Here is a 25,447-nt window from a genome sequence, read left to right on the forward strand (position 1 = left end):
ACTTTTTGGTATGTTTATGTTTCGCAGGTACACCTAGAGACTTCACTAAAAAATTGCTAATATATGTATGAAATTGGTTGAAGAAAAATGTGAAATTATGTAAATGTTTGTGTAGTAGCAAGAATCTACCTTTACATCTCAAGAAGAATAAAAAGAATAAATAAGAATAGATGTTTCACTTCTGTGTTCATCATACATATACTAAGAATCTCCCATATGTCATACACTGTGCAAACATTAGAGTTAGAAGGATGAGAGAGATATAGTTCCCACTGTCCTCATTCAAGCCATGTGTATGTGTCTATCTGTCCATGACAGATGCTTAAACAAAAAATAATGATACTTTATGTGGAAATGCCTCAATAGAAGTTATTTTAAAACTCAGGGAAGGAACTCAAGAACTTAAAGAAATTTTATCTATGAAAACTAGCATGTAAAATAGTTTTTTTCATAACCATATCCTTAAGAAAGATGAGCTTGTTTTATATGAAAGTCCAGAAGATTTGAGGGGTTGAGGGAAGAGAATGAGTATGGAAGAAATCCGCCAATGATTTCTTGCTGGAAGAATTAAAAAAAAAAACAAAAAAAACACTAACTTTCATGATCACACTCTATTAAGCCAGGACCAGGAAACAATTTCTAATCAGCACTCTGATCTGGGCAGAGATTGTGCAGTCTTTTGTACCAGGCCTCAGATCTGTGTTCTCTATTCACACATGCTCACTTCCAGCTGTTGTCATTGAAATCCCACATAATCTTCCAAGGTCAAAGGGCAGTCACCCATGGCTGCTGCAGTTAAAAGGTTATGCTGATTTCTGTTGTCAAATATTGGCCCTTTTCTCTTCCAATCACTCCCATTCTACTTTTTTTTTTTTTTAACAAGAAAAATCCAGGCTAGAATTGCATTACATGACTTTAAAGTCTTAAAAGTGTTCCTCCATTGTGCTAGCACGACATGGCCTTGAACACTCTAATTCATTCTGTTGCATCTCACAAAGAATTTTCTGGTACTTCTAAAATACTTTGTGCTAGGCCAGCAAACTTCAAAGTATTGTGGCCCACACAATTGTCGTATGCCACAGTTTCTGCAGAAATGTATAATATAGGTTCTATAATTTACTAAACACTGTGAATTTTGGCATCAGTAAATAACTGCTGGGTAAATGAGCAAGAACTACACAAAGCAAATGACTTTAGAAGAGATGAAAGGTCTTTGCCTTTTGTGGTTCTAAACATTAAGTAATTTTATTATATATTTGGAAAACTACATATACCTATATGTAATATATGTGCGCGTGTGTGTATTCTTTAGTCTTAGAAAAGTAATTGTAAGGATTTTTTAAAAATACTGCTTCGGTTCATCAATGATTTTCTTGCCATGCTTGGTGAACCAAAATCAGTGTTGAGTGTCTTAAAATTAGCACATGGCCCCTGGTCATCTTCTTTCCTTGCCATTGTACGTGTCCTCAGGTGGTTTAGCAAGAGGGCTCTCTGTAAGTGGTTTCACAGCCATGTGAATTAAACCTAAAAAGGAAGAACAGGGCAATAGGCCATTAAGGTTTTTTGCTGTTTTACATCCATGAACCAGGGTAGCCCTTGGGTGATCCAGCTTCATGTCAGTTTCACTTAAGGTAATCAGTTTCCTGAATTTATTCAGAGAATAAATTTCCTTATTTTTTCTCTAGTATATGTAAAAGTTCATAAATAGAAACTAAAGCCATTACAGATAGTTTGATCCATTTGCCAATTACCAGTTGTTACTGTTGAAGTTTAGAGAAAACTTTCATTCAGAACATAAAAACAATAAGGTTGCTTTAAAAAACCCTTTTAGTTCAAAACCAGGCTAATTAAAAAACAATTTTAAGTTTATAGTGCATTAAAAATCATAAAATTATTTTTAAAATATTAAACTTATAAAATACTGATTGTACTATGCTAAGTATAGTGGACCTTTTAGTTTTTCTAACATAATGTAAAATTTTCTGGGTTTTTTTTTTTTTTTTTTAAATGATGCTTTTAAAAAAAAAGGAAATCTCAAAAGTAAATGTTTCTCTGTTCTTGTACCAGGCTAATTTGTTGTAGGGTCCCCTTGCCAAAACACCTATTTCTGATTATAAGTCTAATAAATGCATGATTCTAAATGTTTAGGGGAAATAGGGGGATTAATTGGTTGACAGGACAAAAAAAAAGGATATTGATATTAAGCCTGGAGGAGAGAAAATTAGGTTGAGCGGCTGTCTTTAAATATTTGAAGAGTAGCAGAATGGAAGAGAGATAAGATTTATTTTGCCTGTACCAGAGGACAAAATCAAGGTAAATGAGAAGTTGCAGACATATTTAAGAAATTATTATTTTTTAAACACTCATTTTTTTATGAGTCAAAAATTCTTTGTTATGACACAATGACTTATGATTCCATTACTAGATGACCTTTAAGGTCCCTTTCATTTCTTGTTTATTCTATGATGATTCTAGCTTTACTCATTTGCAAAGATAGAAATAAGTAAAAATCTCTTTGCATTTTATTTTTTGATGCTTTGATATCCAATAGGCATAGTCTTTTAATTAACTGCTCAATCATTTGTAATTCAAACTCATAAACCCTCTTTATGTGAAGTCATTGAGTAATCACATTTAGTGTAATTAAATGCTACTCTTCCCTTACGGCCTATAGGAATTGGTGAAAAGTTGTGATAGAGCCTTTGGATTGGACTGGATAATCAAGTCTGTGGTGTTCAATATGGTGGATTAAAGTGAAATAAAATTTATCCTATAAAGAGAGTCAAACATACCTGTGTTCTAATCCTAATTCTGCCATAAACTGTGTGGCCTTGAGCAAGTCACTTAACTTCTCTGAGCTTTAGCTTCCTCTTCTGTAAAATCAGAATATTACCAACCACACAGAGTCGCAGTAGGAATGAGGGCTAATGTAAAGTGCTCAGCAGGTGTCAAACACATAGTAAATACTGGATAAATAAAAGATATACTTTTGATGAAATGATTCATAATACCACCTAGAGAAGTTCTGTGGACACATTTTTTAGATAGGAGCCTAACTTTACAACGTCTGACATTTAGCTTGATTCATTTTCCCAATGTAGATATGTTAGAGTGATCGCAAGTTAAGATGTGGAGTGTCCCTGAGCCATGCATTCAAAGTGGTTATTACCTTAGGTTCAGATTCCACTTTCCCCTGAGCACATTAAACCAAGTGGGGAAGAGAGAAAAAGGAGTAGCATAAACCAATGTACCTGCAGAACATTTGCCAAAAACAAATGTTATCCTTGCCAAATTATTGGGGAAATAATGAGTTACATCATAGTAAGAAAGTTTACTGCAGAAATTCTCAGAGCCTTTACCATGTAAAGTTTCCTTGCCAGTTTCTAAGAGTGGGTATGGTAGTGTTTTCCAAACTTATTTTACTATGGAAACCTTTATTTTATATGTATTTGTATCTTTTATTTGTTTTTGGTGGAGTGTTTTGGGGAATTCTATATAACCCCGTTTGGGAAGCAGTGATAAGAACCCCAATGTGGAGGATGGACCACATGAGATTTTGGAGAATAGCAGATGGGACATCATGGTGGCAACACAGAGAGTATATATTTGGGTAGTATTGGAAGACAATGCTGAAAAGGTTATTAGAGGCCAGACTTTGAGGGGCTTTAAATACCTACCTAAAGAGTCTTAACTTAATTCTTAAGAAAATCTTGAAATATTGATGGCATTTTTTTTTTCAGCTGAAAGACACTAACAATCCATCCATTCTTTCCCTACCGTGCTAGTGAATCAAAGTGGAGAAAAAACACCTAGCAAGCATCAGAAATATATGTGCCTACAGGAGCCTTACAGGTTATTTAAATAAGTGAAGCACAGTAAGGAATATTAGGGAGCGTGATAAATTTATAAACTCATCTCCAGTTTAAAAGCATTCCTATGCAAAATCATCATCGTCATCGTCATAAGTACTGTGCTAGCCAAGCAAAATGTTTGCTGACTAGAATTAGCCTGAGGGCTACTAAGTTGCGACACTTTAGATTCAAATGGGAAAAGTTATAATAGTAGTTCTGTTAGGGTAAGTGCTAAGCTGTTATAACAAAGAAACAAACAAATATATATATAGTGGTTAATGCACATTGAAACCTATTTTTCTTTTTGGTAACACTCCCAGATGAGGAGCTAAGTTGGCAGAGTGCTTCTGCACAGTGTCCCCGGTTCCTTCTGTCCTATGGCTTTGCTGTTCCATAGCATTGCCTTTTCATGGTAGAAAGTGTTCTAGCTCATAAAAAGGGGAAGAGAGAGTGTCCAGGGAAGGAATTTCCTTTCAGGCACGTGAGATAGGAGCTGACTATGTCATTGCATTCACTTTATGGTTGTGGCCACTCCTGACTGTCCGGGAGGCTGGGAAGTGTGATTTCTAGCTGTCAACCGTGGGTATGTGAGAACAGCCTGGAGACTCAACACAGGAGGATATTGCAATGGTTTTTGTTAATTTCTAATGTTCTTCCAGAAAGGTCTTATAAAAAGACCCAATTTTACATAAATACGTTGCTGAAAATGTTGGTGTAAAAATGCCTTCCTTGACTGGGGATGGAAGCGTCGGAGAGTAAGGACCTTGTGTTATTTCCTGTTGTATCCCCAGGTACCAGGACTGTGTTTGCCACATAATGGACATTCAATAAACATTTGTTGGACGAAAGCAGTAAGCCAAATATTGACTTTGTCTGTATGGATATGGCAGAAATCGTTGAATGAGCAATGACGACAAAAACAAACAAAAAGCTCAGATTAGGTGTCTGTGTTGAGTAAAGGCAAATGAGCAACACAGGGAAATTTGGAGCCACAGAAGAAGGCCAACACTATACAAGTTCCATGGCACATTCTTCTCGAACCTCTTTTGGCCTCATCCTTCTTTTCAGCTAAGAGTATATTATTTCCATGATGATGACAATTCCTTAATGCATAGTGATAAACCAGAGTGACATCACAACCATATTACAAAAGCATTTAAAACCATCTATTTATTCGTCTGAGAATCTCAAAACACCTCATCCATATTATTAGTTGGTAAATATTTCTCTACTTTACAAATTCTTAGGCACAACTTTCTAAATATAGAAGTATTTCTTTTTCTTTTTCTTTTTCTTTTTTTTTTTTTTTTTTTTGAGGCAGAGTCTCACTCTGTCGCCCGGGCTAGAGTGCCGTGGCGTCAGCCTCGCTCACAGCAACCTCAAACTCCTGGGCTCAAGCAATGCTTCTGCCTCAGCCTCCCGAGTAGCTGGGACTACAGGCATGCGCCACCATGCCCGGCTAATTTTTCTATTTTTAGTAGAGACAGGGGTCTCGCTCTTGCTCAGGCTGGTCTCACTCAAACCCCTGAGCTCAAGCGATCCTCCTGCCTCAGCCTCCCAGAGTGCTAGGATTATAGACGTGAGCTGCTGCACCTGGCCAGAAGTATTTCAGTCCTATGGTCAGTCTAACACCATATGTAAATCTTTTAGTATTTACTGTAAGCAGACTACCAAATGAATTTTCCTCTACTGTCATAAAGGTTAATCACACAAACAGAATATATATGTATTTTATTGTTCCCTATATTCTTATTTTAGTAAATGTCTGAATTTTTTGCATTTGTTTTAATTTAAGGAACTATTCTAATAATAAATATTATTCTAAAAATATAAAAGATCTCAAATATCACCAATGGATGTCAGAATAATTTAAATAATCAAAATATCAAAAATCAGACCCAAATTTATAATTTGGCCTTAATGGAGCTGCAGAAACATACCCCCACAAAACAGTTAAAAAAACCTGTTTTTTAAGATGTTCTAAATGAAGAGTACAGAGGTAACATATTACTGTATATGAGCTAATAATAATCTACTTTGTGCTTTAGAGCTGTGGTCCCCAACCCCCTGTTAGGGCCACAGAGCTCCACCACTGCCCCCTCCCCCCATGGAAAAATTGTCTTCCATGGAACTGGTCCTTGGTGCCAAAAATATTGGGGACTGCTGCTTTAGAGGGCTGCCAAATAAGGGTATCTTAAGTCACTCCTCTGAGTCACTAAATAAATATTTATTACACATCTAAAATAAGGGATTGTGCTGGGCCCTGTGGGCCATGCAAGATAATGAGACACCAACCTACCCTTCCCCAGTTTGTTGTAGGAGTGCAGAGAGAAGACATATAAACAAATACCTGTCAAATCAGGTGGAAAGAGGCAAGTGACATATGACAAGTAGAGCTGAAGTTCTCCTAACATAACAGTATTCACTGAACACACCTAAGATACACTGAGCTGGGGAGAAGAGGGAAGATTAAAGGAGCCACATTCTCATAGGTGTGAGAATAGGCCCAGACGTGCAAGTCTGGAAAAGCCCAGTCCTTGGCCTGTCATTTTACTAGTGATGGAACCCTATTCACCAGGGGAAGAATGGAACAGAGATGTGTTCTTTTTGATGAAATCAACTGTGTATTGCAGTTTGCCAACATCCATTAACCATATGAGATTTGATGATTTAGGGCTGAGAGCCTCTTGATATCCCAACAGGAAAAACAAAAATACCGTCTTGTGTATAGACTTTCTTCCTCAGGTACAAAATTAACTCCGTTTCATGGATATCAAAACTTTGTTCAGTGGTCAGCCCTCTGGATGGTTTGTTCCCAGCTATCTCTTGCCCTGACCTCTGAACACTTCTGCAAGGTTACCTGTATTCTCTGCAAGTCCTTTTTTTACTGTCCTGCATGTTAAAAGGTAGATAGATGTTCAGTTCCTCCATGAAATGAGATTTGGTTCCCATGTAATGACATTTTCCATAATAACTGCTGATATCATCGAGGTAAAGAGAGCTGCTTTTCCTAACTACCCATAAAAGAATTTAGCTTTTTCTATTTCTACCTCTCCCAGATAGTCTAATCTCTCCCCGCTGTGAGTATGACTGACTCCACAGTATTGAAATCTGTGCTCTAATTGGGAATCCATTGAACAAGACTTCAGTGAATGAACTTTTTTAGCCATTTTATATAAAATGTAAAAGGATCTGCTCCTCATTTCAATCTCCTATACAATTGCTCTGAACAGTAGTACAGAATTGTAGAGATAGATCACTAAGCAATCTGGCTTTTCATCTAAGGCATACTTAACAGAAGTGTATATTTTGCACTTTTTTCCTAGAGGCCCTATTCAAAATGTAAATCTTGGGACCTTTCAGGAATGTTTAATGAGCTTACCATCTGAGGATCTTTTAATGCTAATAACATCTGAATTTGGAATTGCTTAAATTTACCTTTTATTTTCTCTTCCACTTTTCTCTCATTTTGCAATAAAGTAGAACAGCCAGATTAGTGTAATTTCCCTGAAAGTCATTTTTATGATTTGGTTTGTGTTAGTGAGAATGAAATATTAATTCACTCAGGTTCACTTAGTAATTACGTTAGCAATATCACTTTTTCCATCATTTCTTGGGTTTCATTTCTCATTGCTGTCTTCCTATAGAGTTCATCAGTGGGTTTCCAAGTAACTGGTGAAGGAACAAAAGCAGTTTCATAGCCCTTTGAAGTTACGTGGAGTGTTTACACGGACCTTTCCTTGGGGACACATTATAAACACAAACTAGCCAAGGCTATCTGATAATACTGCAAAGAGATGGTTACATCAAAATTGTGAAATAATTATACTCTTTATTTTTATTTTTCTGGTTATTATACATTCACATATATTTTACCTTATAAATTACACACATTCTACTAAGGTAAGCCCTGGGAGGTGGGTTGCTGGCAGGGGAAGGAGGATGAAATTGTTATCTTTGCAGTGACTTTCTCAGGATCACACAAGATCTTAGTTTAAGCTTGGGACTCAATCTTTTTTGGAGTGGGCCCTTTTTGTCTGTGGTGGGCAATAATGCTGCCCCTTAACTCTGTTGTTATTTATACTTGATCTCCCCAACTAGGAACCATGATGATGGCAACAGGACCATCCCCAGGCATTTCTCATTGTCTGTCCCGTCCTGGTACTGTTTAGTTTAGAGGGAATATTTGGATAGTTTATTTTAATAGTGTTCCAGTGCAGATTGGCTCAATTTTAGTTTAAACTATATTGCTAGAAATGAGAGAAAAAGACAGAAATCAGAAGTTCTGTCAAAATTTTTATGGAAAGGAAAAATAAACATAGGTGAGCCCAACTTGAGTTTTCTTCATTCAGAGGCGTCTCAGAGTGCTTACCACCTGCCAGGCACTGTGTTAGAACCTGCAGGGCCAAAGACACAGAAGATACTTTCTCGCCTCAAAGGGATCACAGTCTCAGATGAGAAAAAGGCAAAATTACAAATGCAGTGTGCTAAGTCCTAGGTTAGAGCTATACAGAGTACACTCTGTCAATATTGTGAAAAGAGAAAAGGAGTCTTCCCCAGTGGTGGGGGCAAGAAGGGAAGACTTTTGATAGAGGTGACAACAAAGCTGAGTCTTAAAGGACAGATAGGAGGTGGCCAAGCGAAGAACAGACAGGAAGGAGGAGCAGTACTGGGGACAGTGGTAAACCAGGTCCGGGGAGGAGCATGTAATTCTCTTAGGCCAAGGAGTAGGGCCAAAAGCAAGAGACAGGAGATAAAACATGAGCTTGGAGAACAAAACAGAGGCTATATCGAGGCCACATGCCATGGGAGAGAGTTTGCACTGCACCCTGAATGCTCTTTGGGGGTCTTTCAAGATTGCTGATAGGGCAGTGAGCTCTAAACACATTGGATTTATCTCAGTTTCTCCAACACCTTGTTCTTTCTTACCTCAGGGCCTTTCATGTGTTAATCCCTCTGGCTGAAGAGCTCTTCCTCCTTTTCCTGTCTGGCTCCTTAATATTCTTCAGATGTCAGCTTTTAAGAGAGACCTTCTCTGACTTCCCTTTATAAAGCGTTTGCTATTTGTTTTATTCTTATCATTTATACCATTTATAATCTTAAAAATAATTTGTTTGTTTTACATGTTTTCAGCTGTCTCTACTTCTAAACTGTAAATATAGGAAGAGACTGTATCTTGAGCCCCTAGCACAATGCCTGGCACACAATAGTTGCTCAGTAAATATTCGTTGAATAAATGAATGAATCTTCAGATTTGCCTGTTAGTGAGACAAGCTCCAGCTAAAGAGCGGAGAGTAGATTGGAGCAGAATCCAAGACTGATGATAGAGACATAGTTAGGAGGCTTTTCCATCCAGCTGGTGAGAAGTGGGAAGATCCTGAGCCAAGGTTGTAGGAGGGAGATGGAGACATACCTAGAGTCAAGAGTCACAGAATCAGTGGGGATTTGTTGGATGTGGAGGATTGTAAGAGGCAGCAGTCAGGGATAACGCTAAAACATAGTGGATGGTTCATTGAAACAGGGAACTCAAAAGAGTAAGAACAGGTTTTGGGGGGAGAAGAAAATGAGACCAGCTTTGGATATCTGGAATCTGAGAAAACCCATGGTCTATCTGGATAGAATGTCCAACACGTACTTGGATCTATGGGTTTGGAACCCAGGAGAAAGATCTTGGCAAAAGATAAAGATTTGAGAGACATTTGCCTGTAGATTCATTCGTCTACTTGTTGAACAGATGCTCACTTACTAACTGCTTTGTTTCAGGCGTTAAGGATACAGTGGTGAACAAAACAAACATTATTCTAGTTTTCATGTAAATATTACTGTCTAGACTGGTTGCTGATGACATGGAAGTAGATAAAACAACTTAGGAAATACACACACACACACACACACACACACACACGTATACAGGGAGAGATGAGCACAGACCCTGGAGAACAACATTTAAGGTGGACAAAAGAAAAGCAGCAACTTGAAGAGGGTGGTAGTTTGGGTGAATGCAGAAGTCCTTCCCCTTCCCATGTCTTTGCACCAAACTCAACTTAGTCTTTAAAATATATTGCTTGCTTTTGTGGTGGCAGGATTAAAGTGCATGTGTTTACATCCACTCTGAACAGGAATTCATGTTAGCTCATCCCTAAAACAAGGAATTTCAAAGATTGGAACTGAAACAAGTATCAGCCCGCAAGTCAAGCGATAAAGACAGAGATGAGCAGGAGCTGGAGATCAACCCAGATTTTCCTACTCAGCTATGAATTTCCTTGTTATTGTTCTATGTGTTTTAAGTCAACCTTAATGTTCGTTGTGGTTGGATTTCCTTTGTTATGATCTGTGGGATAAATGTGATGTTAACTGTGTCCCAATGAGAAAGAAATGTTATGGTCTGTTTTGCCAAAACCTCATTAGAGAAGTTTTATTTCATTTATTCATTTTTTTACCTTTCAGTTCTCTTAATCCAAGAAACAGCACCTTAGGCACTTATCAAATAAAAGCCGACTAAATGCCTGGTTGTGAGTAGTTTGGAGAGGTGAAATTTCTTAACCACGTTTACGGTGAAATTTTTCCATTTTACTTTAAAAAGCAGTTTACAATAATTCTATATTAGTCTATATTTAGGATATTCTATATCCTAAAACTTAGAACTCTTATCTAAAATACCATAGATTGTGTGTTTGATATAAAAGTTAACTGAAAATTTTCTTTTAAATCTCAGTAAAAATCTTTCTTATGCAAAAATCCAATGTAACCAAAAGAAGACAAATAATTTGTAGGTCCATTTATAATCCCCCAAAACATGGTGATTTTTTTACATGTGTTTATGTACATGGCATTTAATAAATTTATTGGTGGATTTACTGTGCCACAGGTAAACTTGCTTCCCCTTGTAGTGTATAAAATCTAGCTTTCATCAATAACATACATTTTATTTACAGATTGTTATATATTCACATTGTCCTGTTTTCTTATATTGTATTTCTTAAAGGTATGTTTCTTATTTCAAAAATCCCTTCAGCCAACAATTTCTCCTCTCACCCAAATTTTAAAGCAGGTAAAGATTAACCTGACGTTAGACAAATCTCTCAACTAGAATCTACCTATGTGAGACTCCTAAAATCAGAAAAGTTTAGAGGCAGAGAGGGAAACTACAGATCATAGATTATGAATTCCTTGCCATTTGTTAAGTTTTATGTTTCTAAATATACCATAAAATTACATGAGTGATTGGTGATAGACATAATATCAGATATCTTCAAGAAAATTAATTATATCTAGCAGAAATGAAGCAGACATAAAGTTCAAAGATTAAACCATTTCGAACCATTGATTTATTTATGCTTTCTCAAAAAAAAAAAAATTAACCAACACAAAAAGCTCTTGTGTGTACAAAAAAAAATCTACATTTTTATTTGTGTTCAAGAGAACTTATTTCCATGTTTTATGAGTCGGGGCTTGCTTTTTCTAGTCTGGCTTTTCAAAAATTCACCCTGTGGTGCCTCTAGAAATGAAGGGAACATCTTTAAATCTTGTTTGAGTTAAATGAATGGATAACTAATCCGGATCAGATGTTTTTTTAGAGAATAACGTTTAAAAACTATTATGGAACTCGGCTCTCTGGCTGCTTCTTAGGTATGCTGTTTTCATCCAGATTGTTAAGGTCTCAGAGGTCACCCAAGGTAACCATTTATTTTGAATTGTCTTTTGTTTCAGATTTCCTGTTGAATTTTTTTTTTTTAACCATTTCAAAAATCAGCCAGTAGGTGTTGTGTCACAGCTTTCCACAACCTCCAGATTCAAACCAAAACACTAACTCCATAGCTAAATGACTGTGCCCTCCCACATAAACCCTAGCTAAGCAGAGAATGAGATTAGGCGTCACATTGTTTAATCATAGTGAAACTAATATTTAGAGTTCTGTTGTCAAATGTCTTCTATTTGTGACACTTTGTTTTCTTTTGTTTTTGTTTCCCCAGGACATTTGGGCTTCCAGGACAGTTTTGTCACATCAGGTGTTTTCAGTGTGACTGAGCTAGTAAGAGTGTCACAGAGTAAGTATAATTTTGCTTTGATTTGGTACAGATTTGCCTTGGGTTTGTGCATACTTTCTGCCGATGACTCCTAGAGACATACAAAGCTTTCAGAATCCCCTTTTCATTTGCTCATTGGGAGAATTTTGACACACGGTCTGACTGCCAAGAATTTAAATCAGGAAAGATAAAATATTATTTTAATGCGAGGTGGAAGGACCAAAATCCTGAGGGTCTCACATATTCTTTAGTTTATAGTGTGAACTTAGTTTTAAAAAATGTCTGAGGCTTTCCCAATTTCTAAGAAATTCTGCATTGTAAAAGAATTTGTTTTTGACCTTTAAACAATGCTAATGCCCTCAGTGTGAGTGACACAGTACAGGATGATCATTACCGGCTTGTCAATAATCACTAACAACAGTGAATGAGGAGTACCTGTCACCACCCTGTTCCATTGATCAAAGACACATTGATTGTATTTTTGCTATGACATAATGTAGCAAGTCCAAGGACAAGTTATATGATTTTCTCTCTCTCTGTCACACACACACACACACACACACGTACAGAGTTGCCTTCCCTAAAGAACATCTTTCTGTTTTTATTTAAAAGGCTACCTACAATAACTGTGATGGTCTAGGTACCAATAAAAAGAAGGAAAAATAAATACCAAATATTAAAATTTTATTTTTGACCCCTCTACCTACTTCACAATACCACTTGTAGGTAAAATTTACATTGTTGAAATTGGTTTCAAGCAGCATCAGGCCCTTTGTGGAATCAGGTGGTGTAAAAATAAATATTTTCCTTTCAAGTTCATAGCCCCCATTCACTTTGTTACAGGCTTGCAGGATTGACCGAGTAAGCCAGTCAGTCTCATGACAAGATGCCAGGTCAAGCAAGTCAAGCCATCCTGATTTCGCAAGCCCGGATTCTGTCTGTTTCTTCTTTCAGTCATTCATAGGCGGAAGAGTCTTGAGAGGCCAGCAAGTGATACACAGCCTGGGTGCAGGGGAGAGTCTAATGACTAGTGGAGCATTTGCTATCTGCCAGGCACTGTGCTGGGCCTTTGTCTGTTACATAAATTAATTCTGGCGATGAACTTGTCAGATAAGAAATTACCTCCACTTTTACAGATGAGTTAAATTGAGGATCTATTTATTTATCCAAAGTCAAATCATGGGTAAATGGTTAAGCTAAGTCTGTATCTATAATGCTAGAATCCATACTCTTAGACTGACCCAAGGGAACTTGAAGAAATCTGCAATGTGAGACTAGTCAGGGAAAATAGTGGGAAGGGAACTGTGGGTGTTAGAATTCTAGGAGTCAAGGACTCCCAGCTCAATGCTGAGGTGCTCCCATGTAGAGGAGTGGGAATCCTAAGGAGTGAGGCATTAGGAGAAGCAGGTTGTGACTTGGACTGGAAAAGTTGCTGAAGTATGCTTACCAACCAGGTAAGTAGAGACTGGATTGCTTTGTTAACCTGGAGGGTATATGCTGCTTAGTTATGGCACAGCTGATTAGCTAGTTATTTGCCATAGACAAATAACAACGTATATGCATATCTTCTGTTACTTTTTAAGACTTTTGAAAATGATAAATATCCTACGTTTTTGTAATTTTAATAATAGTAATATAGGGAGTATACATCAGAGTATTCCTGTCAAAGTAGCATTACAGGGAAATACATTCATTGAGCCCTTGCTGGGATTTAAACATAGACTTAGAGAGTGAAAAGGAAATCCTTTTAACTCTGAAGAGCGGAGCACTAGCCCATTTACCCTGGATGCTGTAATGCATACATTATCATCAGTGTCCCCAGGCTGTTCAGAACCGTCCCCAATATCTCGTCCTTCTTCTGCTTCCTGTATTTTCCAGTAAGGTCTTCTATCCCAAGGCTTATCAGTTCCAAGCTGGATTAGACCTCCATTCAGTCTAAGATAGCATGGTTGCCAAGTGAATTCTAAACCTGCCTTCAAGACTGCCAGAGGGTATGTCCGGACAGGGATTGAATTTGCAGAGGGACCTGGATTTGTTTCCTGTCCCCGTTGAGGGGACTGTATAGCCGATGCCTGGCATCATGAACATCCTTCAACTCTTGAATGCTTTCTGATTCAGCACACTGCTGTGTAATCGCTCTGGGACTCACTCACACATGGCCTCGTGCTGACTGAAACTGCTTGGCAAGAGTGGGTCTGGGCTGTGTCAGCAAAATCATGGCTGCAGGCCAAACCGGTCGACTGTGATCCAGAGTCCCCTCTTTCTTGCAGATCTTTAATCTCAGTGTGTCAGGGTATATTTCACAAGATTTCTGTGGCTGCTGGGACAAGGATCCCGGAGCTCAGGCTTCCTCACCTACACACCTTTCTGTAAGACTTGATATTCAAGCCACACGATGGAGCTGACATCCTTAACCATTCCTTGCAGTTCTGCCCTCTTTCTCATGTCCCCATGTTGGAAGAACTGAGCATCCATTTCAGAGCTGCAGCGGACACTTTTTGCAGATGAGTAGGGTAGGGGTGCATCCTGTATCCTTGAAGTAGAAATAAGCTAACTGGCACATAGGTTGATTAAACACATACTCCCTGTTAGGAGTATGATATAATACTGCTATGAAAAATTATAGAAGCTAGCATTTATCAAGCATCTACTGTGTACCAGGCATTGTGCTAGGCACTCTATAAATACCTCACTGGGTCCTCCCATGTTTGGTGTTCATGTCCCTTTTTACAGATAAAGGATACCACGATGCTCCCAAGAGGTGAAGCAACTTGCTCTTCTTCCTTTGCTGTACTCAGCTAGCTGACTGCAGACATTTTTGTCATGACCTCTCTTACAACTGCATTATAGATCTAAATAGGATCTAAGGATTCTGTGCTTTTATTGAATAATCAATTCTTGTTGATTTGATGAGCTTATAGCTTATTAATTTGTGCATTTGAGAAAAAAGATTAAAACTATTTTCTTATAAACCAAAGCAAGTAAATAATTAAAATTTTTTCCTGGATTTGTTTTCAGGTATAATTTTGTTTTTAATTAATAAACTTTTTTTAGAGAAGTTTTTTAGGTCTACAGTTTTAGTCTAACACAAAGTACACAAGGCCCTTATACCCTTCCCCTGCTCCCAGTTTCCCCTACTGTTAACATCTTTTGTTAGTGTGGTGCATTTGTTATAATTCATGAGCCAATATTGACACATAATTATTGACTGAAGTCCATAGTTTACATTCAGGTTCACTCTTGGTGATGTACATTCTATGAGTTTTGACAAATGCATAATGACATGTATCCACTATTACAGTATCATACAGAATAGTTTCACTGCCTTAAAAATCCCCTGTGCTCTACCTATTCACTCCTGCTCCTCCACCAGCTGGTATTTTTACTCTCTCCATAGTTATGCCTTGCCCCTAGGTGTTTTTTATTGTCTTCAATGTCTTAGAATCTCTTCCACTGTTTTGCACCCCCTGCCCCAGATCACACCTAATTATGATCCTATATATGGCCTGGAAATTTCACCGTCATCACTAATGATGGCCTTAGCGTGATGTTTTTCTCTCTTTCTGGATCTTTAGTATTCAATTTTTAAAATTTGCTAATATAAATATTTACTTTCCCCAGGTTTCCAGTTAGTTTCTGTTTTTAGTTTTCCTCCTTTTAAATTTAATAGAGGAGGTTGGTGCTATTTCAGTATTTCCTCATGAGGATTCACTGGAATAACTATGTGCTAAGTGTGTTGTTTATAATAGCGTTACTACAGAGGTGCCAATGGCAGCGAAACTCAAGAGAAAGCTGCTGGCTTAGCCTCGCAAATCCGGAGGCTGAGGGATCAGGCAACCAGGCTGCTTGACATGAAATTACACCGATCAGATACGTGGAGCTGCTGGGATCAGGGACTCAGTCCTGCTGGCTGACTGAAGCTGTCGTCTTGCATGCGCTCCCCGCCTCCCTTGTCTCCTGCCCCCCAACCCTTTAATTTTTTTACATTATCATCTCAAGTCCATGAAAGGCAAGAAAGGAGAGTTCTGTTTCTATAGCACTGAAAGTACTGTAGCATAAAAATAAATCTCCATTTGTTCTCTTGCTACCCTTTCCCCCATGTGGTAGGACCATCTGAAAGTAGTTCTCGGTTTTATTACCTTGTTCTGGAGGAGGGGAAGAATACAGACCACTAGACACTGCGCCAGAGAGAAAGAGAGAAGTACTCTCTGCTTTGGGGGAGGGGCTTTACAAGTGCTAACAATGTGGTTCAGAATCACTAAAGTTGTTTTAGCATAATACTATGAGGAAAGAGACAAGAACCATCTGTTGAAATGGCTCTTACATGATGCTGCATTTTCAAACAAAGCCTTGTAGAGGCATTTTCAGATTGGTCTCGTTCCCTTGAAGTTGCTACAAAGAGAGCCCACTCTACTGGCTGCTAGACGATGCTGCTTAGATAGCTCTCTCTGTCAGCACCCACTCTTTTGTTTATTTTGCACCAGTGTTTTCCTCAAAGTATGTGCTCTGAGGCTGTCAAATATCATTCCTGGTATGAACCCAGAAAGTTATCCTAAAAAAATCCACTACTTCTGCCCATTTCCTTCTAAAGTGCTGACTCTGTTTTACTTGAAGTTGGTGGAGTGACTTCGAAACCTTAAATACTTCACTGGGAAAGAGGAAAACCGCAAATACACACAGTCCATTGTGACTCTGGCCTGGTGGGCTCTAATTTTCCAGCAGTGGTTTGTACACCCAAGTCGGCTGCAAGGGTTAAGTAAACTTCGTGGCTAAGGATGACTTCATGGCCCTGGAATTTTGAAAAGCCAGGATTCTCAGTACACTGTGGCCAGCCTTAGAGTCTTTGGGTGTGAAAACCACTCTCAGTTACCCAGACTGAATTTTGGTTCCTGTTGCACTGCTGCAGAATCTATTAAAATCCAGGAGCTGAATTGTCCTGGCTCTGCCACAAAACTCAGTGCTGGGTCGACTACGAGTCGTTTGTCAATGGAGAGTGGGAGTGAATGGAACCAGGCATATGCCTCAGCCTGGCATGAGGTGGCACCCTAGTGGCTGTTTTCTGCCTTAGAAATGTGCACTCTTTCTGTATTCGCACAGAGGAATCATCATTAAGATCCGAACTGCAGTTCATTTTTAAACTTCTTTAAGTCTCTACGACCTTGGTGTGTCTTCAAGTACCCATACCGGTACACTTGGATTTTCAGGTCAGCAATTCAGTAAGAACTATTGGCAATATTCTAACCTGACATGATGAAACTACTAAAACAGAATGAACGCAGGTATAATAAGAAAATGAAACTCTTTGGTAGGAACAAGCCCAAATTTGAAAATACAAAATGTTCTCGCACAGAAGGACTAACGACGAAGTGAGTATAGATTAAGAAATTCCAGAGATCCAGTCTTTTGGGGTGTCATTTAAATATTTGCAATACTTTAGATCTTTAGTAAAGTGGGATAGATTTGAAACTTCTTTTCTGAACGAGTGGCCTGTGGGTTCTCCTCTGTTACATGATAGCTATGATCATTGCATGGAAATTAATTTTAAAAATAGGTTATATTCTTAAGCAAGATCTTCTTTCAAAAGAAGCTATTTGGGCTTGAGCAATAAAGGAAGAAACAAAAAGATTATAATAAAAAATAGACTGCAGCCCTAGCATGAACAGTTGCTGTGACCTTGCCTTTTGTTTGCCATTACACAATTCGATGGCAGTCTACTCAAACGATGCTCTCGATCAATATCCTATTAAAGCAGCACAAAAAGTCTCCATAAACTTAGTGGTTAGCTATGTTTATAAATGGAACTCGGCATAATTAGATGGTCAATAGCAGGCTGTACTAGTAATTTTAAAATGAACATCACACATTTCAAATCTGTAGAAGTCAATGGCACCTCTTCTAGAGTGAGGGTATAATGGGGAACAGACAAAAGAGTGGGTGGCCCTTTAAAAAAAATCATAATGTCCATCTCCAAAATACAGTTCTTAAAATCTGTTAAATTATGAAAGAGAAAATGCTAACTGGCCCTATATATTTTTTCATTTTGCCTAAGCCACCTTATTCTGACTATATTATGGCTTTGCAAAATGTTTCATTTTCTAGTTTTAATTCATCCCTCATAGAAAGATAAAATAATAAATAGTGCCATATTCTTAGGAAGAAAAATATCAGTCTGGCTGGCTTAATTTAGCGTGTTTCCTCTACTGTAATTCAACAAATTTTCAAAATAAATATTGAAATTGAATTAGTTCAGAAGGATGTTTTGTGGTACAATTTTTTTCTTTTAATTTTCTTGACATATTTGGGGTGAATATTTGGACAGTAAGGCTGGCAGCAAATGGAATGGACTGACAGTCATAGAAAGTTCCATCAGACCACCCTTTCCTCTGAATCCCAGCTCACGGTATGGGTGGCCAAACTCGATTTTTCCTATCCTACCCGCCTCACCCAGTGGAGAACGAGCCACATGAGGTGAGAGGTGTCCCCACCCTTAGGCTGACTCTGTCCCCAGCTGACTCAGCCCTACAGATGAAAACGTGCATGCACCTTGTGTTTGATGTGCGCCCTGGCAGTTGTGTCATGGACCACTGAGCCAGCTGAAATTAGAACTCTGGCAGGAACGAGCTCATGGCATTAGCGGATCCTTCAGTCAGTGCTATGCATGAAGGTCCTGTCCTTTCTGTTACATTCCTACTCCTACAACTGTCCTGGTCAGAGCTGGCGGGGAGAGTTCTCATGGTGGGATTTGAGGGCCTTTTGTTCTCTGTTCTCAGCTGAAGGTTCTGCTAAATTTACCAGACTATGAACGCTCTTATTATAATTCTGCTAAATTTACCAGACAGTGAACACACTCTAAAGATTTGACCTAGGGAGAAGTACAACATATAATACCTCGATGTACGTACTAATTTGTTGTCATAGTCTCTATTCGTAGGTTCATCTATTTCTGGTCTTTTCTAGGTAATTCATTGGTTATGCTTCCTATGTATCATATATATAACCTATATTCAAGATCGAGCGTGGCATTGTATTAAATAAAATAATACAGGGTATAGAGTTGGGGGGTCAAGCTTCGCCACTTACTAGCTATATGACTTTGGGCAATACGTAACCCCTCTTAGCTCTGTTCTCCTCGTAGTTTACAATCATTTATTCACTCAACAGATATTTGTTAAATCACAACTCTGTGCTGATCCTAAGTCAGAACGTTGGAAAATGGCAATACTTCTCAGGAGTGTTATGAGGGTTAAGTGAGAGGATGTGTAGTGTCTGGCATGTAGTAGCTGCTCAATTATGGTTACTACTGTGATTATTGTTGAACAGAGCCTCAGCCCCTAATCTTTCACTGTGTGTTCAAGGCTATTCCTTCAGATGACCACTGTCAGCAGATTTACTGAAAATACATGTGTGTGTGTGTGTATAAATCAAGAAGAACCAATTTTAGAATTTATGTTCTGATAACTAATTTATTAGAAAAGCCATTCCAGTGACCCCTTCAGAGTTAATAATTCTGATAAAGTAAGAGCATGCCAATATTAGACCCCAGTCATCTGCTTTAGGAAGCCAGAAAATTCTTATTTCCTCCCATTTTCAGTCAAAACTTGTTTCTACATTGTTCTGGAAATTGCTCTCCCAGGGTATCTAATGGATAACAGGATGCTTTAACATTCTCAATTGAACACTGAAACGTTAACAACTTTTTAAGTGGCTAGTCCCACCTGGGTTACTTATAGCAGAGTTTTTAAAAGTAGTACTTAGTTCTATAGCATTTTAAAATTTTGCTTTCCCTCCTATTATGAACTAAAATTCCTTGTAAATAACAGCAGCATGCAGGAGGTCATTACTGACAATGTGATTTTTAGTAAAACTTTATTTATGAACTCACAACCCTCAATTTTTTTTTAACAGCAGATATTCACATCTAGTAGGTAACATTAAAGAACTAAAAGGCATTTTTGTAATTCCCAAAAGCCTGATGGAAATCCTATATTACCCCACAATAAGGCCACAAATATATTGAGATTTTGGCTGGAATATACTGTGCTGTCTAACTCTTGCTGATTAGAAAGGCCGCTGCTGGTGACCCTGCAGGCATGTCTAGGGTGAGACTGGTGGAGGCCACACTCAGCAAAACCACACATTCAGTCAAATACTGGAACCGAACTCATCCAGTTTGTGCTTAATACGAGTACATGTTAATACCAGGATTTTTCATTAGATGGCGGAGGAAAAAAAATTAAACAGTTCTTGGTGAAAATACTGAAAACTATTATTTTCATAGATGGCTGGATTAGGTTGTTGAGATGGGACTCTGTTGATACAGTTTGGTTTCCTAATAGCTAATGGTCAGATAGTCCCAGTACGCTCTTGGCTGTGGGGCTTTTGTTTAGAAGCCCTTCCCCAGTTTATAGCTCATTGTGGCAAAAAGACCTCTTAGGCCATCAAATCCACCCCCTGTCAGGGAAGGCTTAATCCCTTGGCTGAGGCTGTATCAGATACTAAACGGGTACCACATTTGACCTCAACCAAAAGCTAAGACACGATGATACTCTAAAATGCAGAAAATCAATTTCAGTCCCAAAGGCAGAAGCCACTAATGCAGGAGATCAGTGAGCATTGCTAACCCCTCCGTGGGTTGCTCTGTTAGACCAAGTGTCGGGGCCCTTCATCCAGGGAAGCACGAGCTGACACTGGCAATGCTGAAGACTCGTAAAAACAGACAGATGAGAAAGAAGGATGATGATGCAACAGAAGTTCTGCCACGTAAGTGGTAGGTGATGATTATTTTTCTGTTTGAATTTTGTTGAATTCATCTCTGTAGTGACTGATGACACGGGAAAGACAGGGGGACTAGAAATGCAGGTTTTACCTCTGTTACTTTGGGCAGATAATCCAGAAAATAGCTACATTCAAATCCCTGGTCTGTCGCTTATTTGGCTGTGTGATCTGGGTCATGTTCCTTACCCTCACAGCATATTTTCTTGTTTGTAAATGAGAGTAATACAAACACATACTCCACAGGGATACTGTGAGGATTAAATGAGATAATTCAGGTAAAACACCTAGCATATCACCTGGCACATAATAAGTGCTTGATAAATATTAGCTCTTAGCTATTTTTCGTTAACAAGCTCATATAATCTTAGCTCCATAAATGCTTGTTGCATATGTAATATATGAAGCACCCTATGCTGTGTGCTGAGAAGAATATAGAAATAAGCAGGAGACAGTTCTTTTCCTTTACAAAGTATATATCTAAGTTTCCTAAGGTCCAAGACTGAGCTTGTTTCATGTCAATAAAACAAGTGCCTGAATACATTTAATTTATAAATTACACTCACAATAATTGTCAAAGATAAGCTCTCTTCATGATTGGGAGTGGGGCAGGAGAGAGTATCAGTGAATTGTTCCTATCCTAATAAAATAGATACATGTTCTTCAGAAACAAATATTCCTCCATTCACCTCCCTCTACCCCTTCTGCCACCACAAACACACTTATCCCTTAACTTGTGTCCACAAGATGGAAACGTGTGAAAATGGGGCTCTGTCTGTGTTCACAGATGCCTTTCATGGGGTTAAAAACATCCCACCGGCTTTTGGCAGCTAATACTACATTTCATAAAGAGCATTGCTTAAATCTTTTAATAGCAGCAAGTTCATCTTCACACAGAGGGAAATCCTCGTTTTAGTCCAATGCCTTTCTTTTCTGTTCCTGTGTGGAAAACCATACTTCTAGCCTGCATTTGGTCAGACCTTTTAGGGAAGGTAGAAAAAAAGATCAGCACAGGGTTTACAGAGCAGAAATCTGCTTGGCAAAGGAGTTGCTGAAGACTGTGGCATAGAAGCTGCAGAGAAAGTACCTTTATGATTGATTTCCATTCAAGTCAGACTGACTGCAGTGTGGTCATTTTTCTAACCCATAACTGCTCACACTGCAGCAGTCTGCTATCTGCAGGGTGTCTGAATTATAGCAGTCTATGTCCGTGTTACCTCTTACACAAATTACTTACACTGGTTTCTTTTTCCATGCAAATTCATCAGTTTTACAGCCCCTCGTAGCCACAGTCAGGAAACTCTGGCAGAGAGCACAAATTGATAAAATGAGTTAATTTTACTATACTTATTCTTTTTTTCTTTCTAAAAGCCCTTTCTCATAGGCAGCGTTCAGGAAGCATATTACGGTAAAAGGAAGATAACAAAGGAGTTGAATTTTCTTGCCATAAATTACTTTCCAAGTTAATTCCCTCTAACGATGATTCCAGATTTGCTTGAGTTTTCATAGCATTGTGCATTTTACAACTGTGCCTTTGATAGAATGAAGAACAAGTATTTTCCCATGTTCAGTCCTTTTGTGCTAGTGACATGGACTTTCTTACAAGATCTTTGCCACTAGAATGCAAAACAACACTAAATTGTGCTGGGTCCATAAAACTGTGTGCTGTTGTTGGACTTTTCCCCCCCTAGTCTTAAAGTACAAGTTCCCAAAGTCTCAAGGAGTGTTTTAGATCATGTAATCTGAAGAAAAATATCCCTCAATTTTTTTCATACTTATTTTATAAGTTGGAAATTAAGTGGTAAACCCTGACAATTATGTTTTGTCGGCGGAGAGTACTTACTATCATTATTCCCTGTTCTTTAGTGGCCATGCAAATTTGAGGAAGAGACAATGATGGTTAATCTCCAAAATGTAAGCCCCACGAGGGTAGGGTTTTTATATATCTTGTCCACTGATGTATCTCAAGCATCTGGAACAACACCTGGTACACTGAAAGCCTTCCATAAATGTTTGTTTAATTCCACTGAACGCGGCCTCTCAGAGGATAGGTACCATTAACCATCGACTGGACACATTACTCATTTAGTTAATGCTCCCTGCTGACTCCTGTTGAACAAGTTGGAAACTTGGATGCTCTGTCATCTCCCAGGCAGAGTAACTTGAAAATTTGGCTAGAATTTTTTTTTTTTTTCCATCATCCTCTCTTTCTAACAATGCAAGCCTGAGCAGCTTGTCTCTGGTGGATGGCAGAAGTTCAATAACCACAACCTTATCCAACGACTAATGTGTACAGAAGAGCAGGTCATTAAGAGGGTTGGCTACTAAAGTAACCCCTTTCTTCCAGTAGCCCACATGACTATAATGATTCCTTAATAGCAAGCCATTTATTAAAAAATGACACAAAGACTACATTGTACTCATGACAGGAAAGGAGGTGGGGAGGACGAATGACGTAGAAATAATAGCTAAAGAGACAATTTCCAAAAGTTAACCATTTGAGGAAAAATTCCTCGGTAGAACAAAACACTTCAGGTTAGAGTAATTGTAGTTATTGCTTAAGAAAGTTGAGGAGCCCTTCCTCACTACTTAGGTAAATTTATAGAGTTCTAAGTTCCATTTTGTATCGTTTAAAGTTTAGAGGGACAAATGGGGAGGGTAATTATTTACTCTCCTTAATTCAGATCATATTTATTGATCATCAACTGTGTCCACAAAACCGTGGTGAGCTGTTTAGGAACACAAGAGAAGGTCTAGGATCTGTAGGATTAAAGGTCATGTGGTCGAACCTCTGACTTCATGACCTGGGAGAGTTATTTCGTCTCTTTGTGCCTCGATTCCTTCCTAGTGGTGTTGTGAGGATTAAATGGGATGATGCGCTTAAAGGCCTCAGCCCAACTTCTGGCCCGTAAAGGATGCTTAATAACTTGTGATGGTGATGGCGGAAGCAGTGGTGAATGGTGGTGGTTCTTCATTTTTATCATAATTATTATTAGAATTCTGGGGCTCAAAGAGTTTCAATGACTTAATCAAGTTACACAGGTGGTAACTGGCAGGGCAGGGACTCTAGACAATCTTTCCCAGTCTCAGACCAGCACTTTTTTATACCCCATGATACCTATCTCTCTTTATAGCCTTCAAAATACAACTCAGTCTAGTTGAGGAGAAAATGTTACATATGAGCCAAACAAAGAATGATACAGCCTACAGTCAAGTTCAAATGGAGCGAAATCAGATTTTATAATACCTGGAAGGGAGGAAATGCTCTGGGTGGTCCAGTGCTTTCTTAACATCCCCACGTTTGATTGGCAGTGGCTGCGTAACCTCTGTCGCACCAGAAGGCAGTTGGTCTTTAGTCTCAGCAACCCAATGTGATATCCTGGGCTGGTCAGAATTTAAGTGACATTGGACAAATCATTTAACCCTCAACGACTTTTATTCATTTCTTAATTTGCAAAAGAAGGACCTAATACCATTGTTAGCTAAGAAATATACTGTGTTATATACATCTTACTGATATTTTATAAATTTGTTAGACAAATATGATTGTTTAATTATGTATGCCCTTCTTTTAGAACTGTTTACTATCCTGAAGGGCGTGTGAAATATCCTTTGTAAAAATTCTCCCTTCTTTCTTGACAGCATAGTTTAGGCCTCCATTCCCTTGTGCTAGGACTCTTGCTTGGAGCTTCCAACTGATTTCCCCACCTGCAGAATCTTAGCCCCTTTGATGCACTTTGCATACTGTTTTTCGGGTACAACAATGATCTTATCACTTTCCTACTCAGAAACTGTCATGGATCCTACAGATCACTCACTTTACTTCCTATCTCCAAACTCATGCACATACTTTGTCATTTGCCCAGAAAGCCTCTCCTATCTCCTTCTGTGCCTCTTTAAACCTGAACCATCCTTGAAGGCTCAGCTTAAGTGCCGACTCTTCCTGGAATCAAACCTTTTTCTGATCTCATAAGCCAATGGGATCTATTACTCCTTTGAACTCTCCTAACACATTCTTTGCATTTCTCCTATGAGATTTAACACGTTCGGCATTGCGTTAGATATTCAAGTATTATTTTAATATTCCACTTAGGTTGTAAACCTTTTGGAGACAAAGACACGGTATGCCTTTTTATTATCTCAAGTTTAAGGCAAATACTGCATGTGAGAGTCAGTGTGGTGTGATAGGAAAAGCACAGGTTTCAAGGTTAGACATCTTTAAATTTCTTTCTTCTGTAATCGAGGGCAAGTTATTTAATCTCATTCCAAAGCTTAGTTCTCCTCATCCCGAAAATGTACTTTCCTAAGGAGGTTGTTTTGAGGATTAAATTAGATACAGCAAATAAAGTGCTTATCAAAATATGGCTTCAGAGGGACTCAGAAAAGCCTGCTCACGTCCACCTCTTGAGTTCTTCATTATTTGTCAAAAGCTCCTTCTGTTCTTCAGATTAGAGGCACTGAGAACTCCCAGCCCATTGCAGGGACACCCTACCGTGTGAGGCTTTCTCTTTGGCATGACAGTGTCACTAAGTCAGAATCCATCCCAATAAGCTAACTTCCATGTGATTTCGCACACACAGGCAGTGGCCGGGGAATGTTTCTTCACAAGACTCTTTAGAAGAAGGCAGGGTGTGTGTCTGTGAATTACCAGGATGATTTAACTCAGGTTGTGAAACCCAGTCTCATTTCAGAAACTCAGTGATTTTTTAAAATTCACGACACACATAAACCAGTTTGCCAGGCTCTAGCGTTACTCACTTGAAGTCCAGCAGACACTTTGGGAAGTTATCACCCCAC

At 38.6% G+C, this 25,447-nt stretch overlaps 1 protein-coding gene across 3 annotated transcripts in view; it reads left to right on the forward strand.

The window, feature by feature from the left end:
- The window catches only part of NFIA (nuclear factor I A), a 544,742-nt gene that overhangs the window by 414,107 nt on the left and 105,188 nt on the right, over positions 1-25,447 (forward strand). For all 3 annotated transcript variants that reach the window (XM_069480076.1, XM_069480077.1, XM_069480078.1), the window contains exon 4: positions 11,825-11,899. In XM_069480076.1, coding sequence (XP_069336177.1) covers positions 11,825-11,899 — 75 coding nt within the window. The remainder of the gene's footprint in view (positions 1-11,824; positions 11,900-25,447) is intronic.

This window comes from Eulemur rufifrons, chromosome 8 (genome assembly GCF_041146395.1).
Source record: "Eulemur rufifrons isolate Redbay chromosome 8, OSU_ERuf_1, whole genome shotgun sequence".
Taxonomy (NCBI): domain Eukaryota; kingdom Metazoa; phylum Chordata; class Mammalia; order Primates; family Lemuridae; genus Eulemur; species Eulemur rufifrons.